Source organism: Geotrypetes seraphini, chromosome 4 (assembly GCF_902459505.1).
Source record: "Geotrypetes seraphini chromosome 4, aGeoSer1.1, whole genome shotgun sequence".
Lineage (NCBI taxonomy): Eukaryota > Metazoa > Chordata > Amphibia > Gymnophiona > Dermophiidae > Geotrypetes > Geotrypetes seraphini.
Genome location: NC_047087.1, coordinates 280,070,921 through 280,081,556, shown reverse-complemented (window position 1 = coordinate 280,081,556; position 10,636 = coordinate 280,070,921). Strand labels below are relative to the sequence as shown.

The window sequence follows — 10,636 nt, the reverse complement described above, 5'->3', positions numbered from 1 at the left end:
AATCTGTCAAGCTAGACATAATGTGTAGATAATATATATATAATATGAACAATTTTGAATCATGCACATGCTGCGTCTAAAGAGTAGATTATATTTATAATTTATGTATAATTTCCTTTATTTTAACATTTTTTTTCAATCATACAGCTAACTATGGGCCTCTTTTATCAAGCTGAATAGTGTGGGCCGCTGTAGTAAATTAATTGAAGCCCACAGATATTGAATGGGCTTTAGTGTGTTTACTATTTATCATTTCTATAGCACTGAAATGTAATTGCTAGTACAGTGATAAGAGGCCCTATTTTTCAAATGGTGCTGCAATGACCAATAAATTTAAAGTTCAGTCCATTCCAGAAGTAAGCAGTACTATGGTGCATGCTTCTATCCACACAAATATGCAGCATGAAAATCATATGTTTTCAGCATTAAGTAGTGTTAAAAATGGTAATCATCTGTGTGACATTTGTGCGTCCCTCAAGCTTTGTAGGCAATATTTTGTAATGAAGGGCTTTCCAGTAGTTTAGAGCCATGTTTTCTTTTCATGAAAAATGCTTCTATATATCTAGACAAATTTCACAACATTAACGGTTTATAGGGGAAAAAAGCCCAGAAAAATTTTTCAGCTTTTAACTCATTAGCAAAATGAGGAAAAGAAAACAGCTCTCAGACCTTACTTATGGACACCTTTACTAAAGTTTAGTGCATTCTAACTATGGTTTACTAGAGCCAATCATCTTCATAAGGGGTTTTTATCCTAAAGCTTAGTGCATGTTAATGAATTAATACATGCTAAATGTTAAGAAATTCATAGGTAAAGAAAGGGCCCCTTAGCATTTATAAAGGACAAAGAAAAAGTACTGCAGACAGATGTACAAGATGCAAGTGAATGTTTATTTTGAACAAACAGATTGTTGCGTACAAATAGGCCACTTTATACAAAATATGGGACCCAACACAGTCCGTGTTTTGATCAACACATCTTCTTCAGGGGTCCCATACAATGGTGGATTCAAAGGACACGCAATAATAATGCCTGATCTGTAAGCTGTTTATTTAAATGATGAAGCTGCACTGCTGAAGGGACTATCCTCTACTTTTCTAGTCCCTTCAGCAGTGCAGCTTCATTATTTAAATAAACAGCTTACAGATAGCCATTATTGTTGCAAGTCCTTTGAATCCACCATTGTATGGGACCCCTGAAGAAGACGTGTTGATCGAAACATGAACCATGTTGTGGCCCATATTTTGTATAAAGTGGTCTATTTGTATGCAACAGTCTGTTCAAAATAAACATTCGCCTGCATCTTGTATTTTTCTTTGTCCTTGGTTTACCACATTTTTACTGCAGACTTGTTGGATTTCCTTTTTCTTGTCTTGGTTCTACCTCTTAGCATTTATTGCATGCTAATTCTGTTAAGATGCATTTCAGCTTCTACACATTATTCAGGTACTTGCTGGAGTGACTTAAGTAAATAAATTGGTTGTAATGGTTAAAATTAAAATATTTTTAAATATAAACTATCTTTTGGTATGACTGTTTTCTTACACATATCAGGCAGCTCCAAAAATTTGGCTTAAATATCCAGGTTAAGCTATGTAGTGGATGATGAGACTTTTGCTCTCCATTGTCTCAGAAATGGGTATGCTAAATTACTTGATTCCAGTTTCCATGATGTACTAAATGGAGCTGTCATTCTCAAAACAGTTCAGTTTCTAGCCTTGCAAAAGCTGGCTTTCAAGGTTTCTCCTGTATAGGGTTACCATATTTGTGAAGACAAAAAAGAGGACAGATGACCCCACCCACACTCCTCCCATTTCCTTGGTTCCTTTTCCCATCCTCTACCCTTTCTCCTCCTCCAACCCTCCTTCTCTACAGGGTGCTTCTCTCTCACCTTTCATCTCCCCCTCTCCTCCTGTGTGTGCTTTCTTTATCTGTCTCCTTCCAAACCTCAACTCTCCTTTCCCCCATGGGTGCCCCTCTTTCTCCTTTCCTACTGTTTGTGTCTCCTCTCCCATCCCGCACTACCCTACTCCATGCTCTTTTTCTCCTGCACTCTCTCCTATCCATAATGCTTCTCCAGCCATCCCTTCCTCCCTCCATGCTGTTTCCACAGCCCCCTCCCTCCTGCTTCCCCTCACAATCTCTTTATCTCCCGACTCCCTCTCCTACCTCTTCTCCTTCTGCTGTAATTTAATCTTCGAGCAGTCGGCAGCAGCAGCAACAAGGTGAGCCTGCTACCGCTGGCCTACCCCAGAAACTGCCTCACTGCAGCAACTTCCTGTTCCCACATAGGCGGGTCTTGTAGAGTCACTTCTGGGGCAAGCTAACGGTAGCAAGCTCACCTCGTTGCTGCTACGTGAAAATTACAGTGACTGGCTGGGGAGGAGATAGATCAAGAGGGAAAGCAGCATCAGAGAAGGGAGGGGGCTGGAGAAACAGCATGGAGGGAGAGAGGGAAGGAGGCTGAAACAGGCAGGGGAGTCAGGAGAGCTAGCTAAACCTGTACAGACTCTCCCCATTTTTTAAAAATAGTCCAAACAGTCCTTGATGTTTGGTACACCTACTCCTGCAGTTTAAATAATTTTGTGTCAACTGCCAATTTGATGACTTCAACTCATTTCCAGATATTTATGATATTTTAAAATTCACCGGTCCCAGTACAGAGCCCTGTGGTACTCCACTATTCACAACCTCCCATTGAAATAAATGGTCATTTAACCCTACTATCTGTTTTCTATCTTTTAACCAGATCCTATTTCACAGTAGGACATTGCCTTGTATTCTATGGCTTGCTGCAAGTCTCTCTTGAAGGACTTTGCCAAATACCTTCTGAAAATCCAGATATACTATATTCTGGATTCTATATATGGCACTCATTAAAATCTGCATACATCTGGCTGCTTGTTGCTCTACTGGGATGTATGTGTAGCCAGTCTACTAAGAATCCTGGTCTCCAACCATCCCAATGACTTATTTTTGTGCATTTTTCCCTAGAGTATTTTTCCCTAAAAAATGGTACTTAAAGATAGAAACACTGAGCATAAAACAAATCTAGAAAACAGCTATTTTTTAAACAAAAGATACTTTTTGCAATTTAAAAATTGTACACCACGTGTCTTTTGGATGTTTTCAGCAAAACATTAAATGGAACCTGTCATATCAAAAATACTTCTCAAAATATTTTCCACTCAACAAATGCAACTTATAAAATTTACATAACATTTACTTATATATAACTTGTTGGGAGATTAATTGTTTGAATAGATATTAATGAGCATATGAATTCTATACAGAAAAGTAAAATTGATACAGAATGAATATTATTAATTTTTAGAGATATATTAAAATACATAATTTTAATAAATTAAAGGTTTTCTCAGATAAAATATTGGAGAAGAGTAAGAATACATGAGAAGAAATAAAATGGATTAAAATCTTAAACTTAAAATATTACTTAAGATATAGATTAATTTTGAAGGAATTATATAATTTATTAGAAGATTATAGATATAAATTGATATTGATTCATATTGGAAAATGAGCTTAATAGATTATGTAGGATTTTATGTTCAGAAAATGATATTTACTTATTTATTCTCTTCATTGAAAAGTTGATCAATATCAATTGGATGAGTCTGTATGTTAATTCGTCAGATTTCTTTATGATTCAGATCTAAAATTGGGTAGCTTATTATAGAAGCTAAATATATTATAATAGCTTGTAAGGAGTTTTTTCTGTACCTGATCTCAAATTTGCGTTTCCAAGTTTTCATAATTAATTGGGGAGGGGAGGAGGGTATGTAAGGGTGGGTTTGGGGGGGGGGAGTGAGATTATATCTTAGATCTTATCTATTGGAAAATGATTATTTATTAAACACTAATTATAAGTTGATTTCTAGGAAGGCAAGTTTTAGTTTCATTTAATGGATTTTAAGATATTTTCTTTAAATGTTAATGGTCTTAACCATCCGATAAAAAGGAAAAAAAAAAACACTGTTATTTTTAAAACAACAAAATGCGGAAATCTGTTACATCGAAAAGACACATCTGTCGGATATAGAATCAAAAAAACTGGAAGGTGGATGGGTCAAACATTGTTTTTTTTCTCCCCAGCTGTTGGTAAAAAGGCTGTGTTGCTATTTTAGTGAATAGAAAATGCACTGCTTTGTTTAAATTAAAGGCTTCAGATCCTTTAGGAAGATGGGTACATGTGGAAATGAGCATGGGAAATACTACAATGGTGCTTTGTAATGTATATGCCCCTAATTCGAACCAAAATGAATATTTTAAGACTCTACAACAACTGATACTCCTACTGGCTGCCTCTAATTTAGTGGTAGCTGGGGATTTCAATGCTGTCATGGATCCTTTGGTGGATAAAAATCCCAGTAAAATCATTAGGATTAGATAATTTCGCACAGTCTTGTGATTTGAAAGATATTTGGCGTTTACTTCATTTTGATGGTCGGGAATTTTCTTTTTGCTCCCATGTTCACAAATCCTTTTCAAGAATAGATTATATTTTTGTTTCAAATCAATTAGTACAACAGGTAACACAAGCCGCCATAGATCCAATCATTTTGTCGGATCATGGAGGGGTGTGGATTGAACTTCAAATTGTAGATCAAGATAATAGTAGACCTGTATGGAGATTTGATAACACATTGCTTGCAGATCCAACATTTTGTGAAGATTTTCAATTAAAAATGAAAGATTATTTCCAACTTAATACCACAGAAGAAATCTCTATGGAAACCTTATGGGATGCGTTTAAAGCAACCATGACAGGTCAAATTATCTCTTTTTCGGCTTATCTTAAGAAACAGGTCAAAAGACAATTTTCCAATTTGAAGCAAGAAATTAAACTTTTGGAGTCAAAATTAATTGACAAATGGGAATATTCTACGTTACAGGATCTTTTAAAAGCTAAAGGTAAATATAATGAGATTTTGTCTAAATTGGTAAGGAAAGATTTATTTTCTCAACAAGCTTTGTATTATGGAAACTCAAATAAGGCAGGAAGAGTATTGGGAAACTATCTTAAAGAGAAAAAAAGGAAGACAAAAATAATTGCCATTAAAGATGAGATTGGTATTACTTATACTCAAGTTGAACCTATTTTAAAACAATTTTTAAAATTTTATAAATCTCTTTATTCTTAAAAGTGACAAATCCCCTGGACCAGATGGAATTCACCCGAGAGTACTAAAGAAACTGAAGGTAGAAATCGGAGAACTACTGCAAAACCTTGCCAACCTGTCAATTAGAACTGGACAGATACCGGACGACTGAAAGATAGCAAACATCACCCCAATTTTCAAAAAAGGATCCAGAGGAGAACCGGGCAACTACAGACCAGTGAGTCTTACATCTGAACCTGGAAAGATGGTCGAAGCACTGATTAAAGATAGCATAGTCCAACACTTTGATACACACGAGACCTAATGAGAGCCCGTCAATACGGCTTCAGGAAAGGAAGTCATGCTTGACAAATTTACTACAATTCTTTGAAACAGTAAACAAACATATTGATAACGGGGAACCAGTGGACATAATATACTTGGATTTCCAGAAAGCGTTTGACAAAGTCCCACACGAAAGACTTCTCAGGAAATTACAAAGCCACGTAATAGAGGGAGACATACTAAAGGTGGATAGGCAAATGGCTGGAAAACAGAATGCAGAGGGTGGGCTTAAATAGGAAGTTCTCAGATTGGAAAAAAAGTGACTAGCGGTGTGCCCCAAGGCTCGATTCTTGGGCCCATCTTATTTAATATTTTCATCAACAACCTAGAAGACTGAATGTCCAATGAGGTCATCAAGTTTTCAGACGACACGAAGTTATGTCGGGCAATCGGATCACAAAAGGATAATGATGAACTATAGAGAGATTTGAGCCAGTTAGAGAAATGGGCAGAGAAATGGCAGATGAAGTTTAATGTGGAAAAATGCAAGGTAATGCATTTGGGCAGAAAGAACAAGGAGTACGAGTATAGAATGTCAGGTGCAACTCTGGGTAAGAGCGAACAAGAAAAGGACCTGGGGGTACTGATAGATAAGACCCTGAAACCGTCGGCACAATGCGCGGCAGCAGCAAAGAAAGCAAATAGAATGTTGGGCATGATAAAGAAGGGAATCACTAGTAGATCAGAGAGGGTCATAATGCCGCTGTATAGAGCAATGGTCAGACCACGCTTAGAATACTGTGTCCAACACTGGTCTCCCTTCCTAAAGAAGGATGTAAAACTGCTGGAGAGGGTGCAGAGGCGAGCAACGAAGCTAGTTAAAGATATGGAAAACAACTACAAAGAACGACTTAAAAAACTGGGACTGTTCTCCCTTGAGAAAAGGAGACTGCGAGGGGATCTGATTGAGACTTAAGATAATAAAAGGAATCGACAAGATAGAGCAAGATAAAAAGTTATTTACGATGTCAAATGTGACCAGGACAAGAAGTCATGGACTGAAGCTCTGGGGGGACAAGCCCAGGACAAACGCCAGGAAGTTCTACTTCATGCAGCGAGTGGTGGACATTTGGAACACTCTCCCGGTAGAGGTTGCTGCGGAACCCACAGTTCTTGGTTTTAAGGGCAAGTTAGATGCACATCTCCTTGAAAGATACATAGAAGGATATGGGTGACTAACCTTTTTTTATTCACCAGGTTACACCGGGCTGGGCCTCCGCATGAGCGGATCGCCGGACTTGATGGACCTAGGATCTGATCCGGAGATGGCAGTTCTTATGTTATTTAGACAAAGAAAAAGATGGTTTAGAGTTTTTGAAATTATTAGAGGGACCTAAAATTCCTTAACATATAAAAAGAAGTTTAGAAGAAGTTTATCACTAAAAGAATTACAAACAGCTTTGAAGTCCCTTAGAGTTGGATCCGCTCCAGGTGGTGATGGTTTTACGGTAGAGTTTTATAAGTAAGTTATATAAATTTATATATTGCCTTATTTATTAAATTTATATCAGACTCAACTAAATAAGGGTTGTATCACAGGCACTATGGCAGAATCTTTAACTATAGTTTTGCCAAAGCCAAATAAAGATCCCACTTTGGTTTCAAATTACAGGCCTATTTCTTTAATCAATGTAGATTAGTGGTCTCAAACTCAAACCCTTTGCGGGGCCACAGTTTGGATTTGTAGGTATTTGGAGGGCCGCAAAAAAAATAGTTAATGTTTTATTAAAGAAATGACAATTTTGCATGAGGTAAAACTCTTTATAGTTTATAAAACTTTCCTTTAACAGTTAAAAGGAAAGATATATAAACTATAAAGAGTTTTACCTCATGCAAAATTGTCATTTCTTTAATAAGACATTAACTATTTTTTCTGCAGCCCTCACATTTAAAGTTTAATATCTTTTCTTTCTCAAAACTGGCACATTTCAATCACTATATTGAAAATAAAATCATTTTCCCTACCTTTGTTGTCTGGTGACTTTATTTTTCTGTGCTTTCAACTATGTTTCCAGGGCCTTCTTGTCCTTTGACTGTTTTTCTCTCCATCTTCACTTTCTGCCTTGCATCCATCTTTGGCATTAACTTAATATTCAATTTTTCTGCTTTTTTTTCAAAATCTACGTTTCCATGTCTTACCTTCCCTTCCTATCTCTCTTCTTCTGTCCTATTTCCATGGTCTGGCATCTCTTTCCTTCCTTTCTCTCCCTCCTTCCTTCCTTTCCCCGTACAGCAGCAGCAGCATTTCCCTAGGGTCTCCCTTTCCTATGTAGCAGAAGCATTTCTCTTTCCCCTTCCCTTCCGTTCTCTTCCTTGTGGAGCAGCAGCATGTCTGGCCGGCTCGTTCCGTTCAAAGCCGCGGGGGGCGGCTCCTTGCAAGATCCACGCCTGCATCTGAAGCCTATCTGATGTTGTGACGTCAGAGAGGCTTCTGATGCAAACCCGCGGCTTTGAACGGAATGAGCCAGCCAGACACGCTGCTGCTCCAAAAGGAAGGGAAAGGGGAAGAGAAATGCTGTTGATCGCGTCCAGACCGCGGGTCACAAATAAAACCTGGAGAGCCACATGCTGCGTGTTTGAGACCGCTGATGTAGATGGTAAACTTTTAGCTAAGACATTGGCTTTACGCTTGACACCTAGCAGATGATGACAACCACGCAAAACAGCACTTACAATGTAGGCGCCATTTATAGAATCCAGCCCTTAACAGCCTCAGACAAATTAGATCACATAAAACTCAGGCCTTGATGCACTAAATGGTCTGATCATGTACCAATGGTTGCTGAACCAGTTTGACTGGTTTAGTGACTAACTGAATTTGCTGACTCGATATTCAAAACAGCTCAGTGCTTGGTTTTCCATGCATTTGTACATTATCCAACTCTGGCTTGCAAATGACCTCATTAATTATTAAAACAAGCCATCTGATCGATGGCTTAACATTGCAATGCCATAGTTGGATCGCTTTCCTATGTAGCAGAAGCATTTCTCTTTCCCCTTCCCTTCCGTTGTTATAGTTGGATCGCTAACATTGATCTGAAAAAAATGACATGTTTATTTCTATGGGCACAGATGTATCTGCCCCATAAAAAGTCAAGCTGCAGCCCCCTTCCCCCCCAAACAAAAATATAGAGGCAGGAGGGATATGCACTCCTTCCTGCCGCCCCAACCCCCACCCCTCACAAAACCAACCTACCCCACCAGGAACCCCCTCCCCACACTTTACAAAAAATCAGTAGGATGGATGCCCACTCCCTTCTGCCATTGAACCACCCCTGTAAAACAGACAGCAAGAGGGATGCCCAGTCCCTCCTGCTCACAGGCCCACCACTCCAAAATGGTGCATCCCAGGGGAAGGGCCTTAAGCATCTGGGCCTTAGGCCCCCTTCCCGATGCATCCTGGGAGAAGCCTAAGGCCCTGATTGGCTCAGATGCCCAAGCCAAGGCCCCTCTCCTGGAAGGGGCATTATATGTCTGAGCCAATCAGAACCTTAGGCCCCCTCCCTGTGCATCGGGAAGGGAAAGGCCTGCCATTTTGGAGTGACGAGCCTGCAATCAGGAGGGACTGGGCATCCTTCCTGCTTTACATAGAGGTATGGAGATGGTTCAGGAAAGTTGTTTAAACATCAATCGCCTTTTAGAAATTGGCCAAAAAAATCTAGCTCAGTCCTATATATTTTTATTCAGTTTCATTTAGGCGGACAAGTGCTAAATATCGCACTTAAGTGGATAAGATATAGCCAGTTGCACTAACTCATGGTCCTGCATTGAAATCCAGGCATAATGTTACTGTTATATTAGATGAGATTTCGCCCAGTATAGTAATTTTTTATGGTGTACCTTTTTCTGTTTGCTACGGTTTTTACCCCTGTAACTTAACATCTTTAGTTCAGGTCCAAGCAGTGCCTGAATTACTACTACTACTCATTTCTATAGCGCTGAAAAGCAAACACAGCACTATACAATCAATATGCAATAGACGGTTCCTGCTCATAAGAGCTTCCAATCTAATTGGACAGACAGACACGATTACTCTTCAATATACTGTAAAATTGCTTTGGATGAATCTCTTCATGAAAAGGGGTTAATAAATATTTTTAAAAAACAACAAGAATCTAATGTGTGAATGCTATTTTGCAACTGTTTTGTTATTTTTTACTACACTAAAATTTGCGTTATAACTTACAAATTAGCCATCAAACAGAAAAGTTCCCTAGCAACAAAGTGCAAAATAATTATGACATTTAGGAAACATTAATTCAGATGACATATATTTTATTATCAGGACATTTTTGAACATGAGACGATTTCATAAACATAAATTATGCTAGTTTTAAATGCCCTGAAATATCATATACCTGTGAACTGCAAGTAGCATCTTGCATGAGGATGGAAACCATATAATTTTTCCTGCATTACCGAGGCCAAAGTTCTTGATGTTTCATTACCACACAGCACTAATCTTTGAGGTAATTAAGGTAGGTCAAGCCAGTTAACATTCCCAAACACATGTGAAGAATAGAAGGCAATATATATTAATGTTACTCTGCATGGAGTGCTAAGGTCTTTGATTATCTTATCAGCTACAGCTGAATGGGCTAAGGGTACCACTCAAGTGTAATTGCTTTCTTATCACACTCCAAACATTACTCAAAGAGGATAGCTTAATTATATCCCTGACAAAGTTTCTTGGTAACTGTATCACTTTATACCCAGAGAATACATGATAATAGGTCTTGACCAAAGCAAAATACACGTGCACATTGATTATACATATGAAACATTGTTTATACATAATTCAGTGTCATTTTGTTTAGTGAATTTTGGTGACAGCTTCATGAATAGATTCAGCCACATAGTCCAAGTTCTTGGTGGTTAGCCCACACATATTAATCCGGCCACTAGCCATCAGGTATATATGCTTCTCTTTAATGAGGTACTCAACTTGCTTGGCTGAAAAATAAACAGAAGTTGAAGTGGCATGGATGCTCATGTATTCTGTAAAGAAATTCTAGTTTTACATGCCACAATATACCCATATGCTTGTCTGTCTGTCTTTCTCTTTTATACCCATTCTTTCCATTAAATTATAGAAAACGATAATCAGCTAAACTTTACCTTTTGTAGTCCAAATTACCCAAATATAACATATTGCCAATTCAATTTAAAA

The 10,636-nt window shown here is 38.1% G+C and overlaps 1 protein-coding gene across 1 annotated transcript in view; it reads right to left on the bottom strand.

Annotated features, from left to right (window-relative positions):
* Positions 1 to 9,724: 9,724 nt before the first annotated feature.
* GOT1 (glutamic-oxaloacetic transaminase 1) overlaps positions 9,725 to 10,636 on the bottom strand; it is a 38,817-nt gene continuing 37,905 nt past the window's right edge. The window contains exon 9 of the mRNA XM_033943440.1: positions 9,725 to 10,419. Within this exon, the coding sequence (XP_033799331.1) occupies positions 10,280 to 10,419 (140 nt within the window). The 3' untranslated portion in view covers positions 9,725 to 10,279. The remainder of the gene's footprint in view (positions 10,420 to 10,636) is intronic.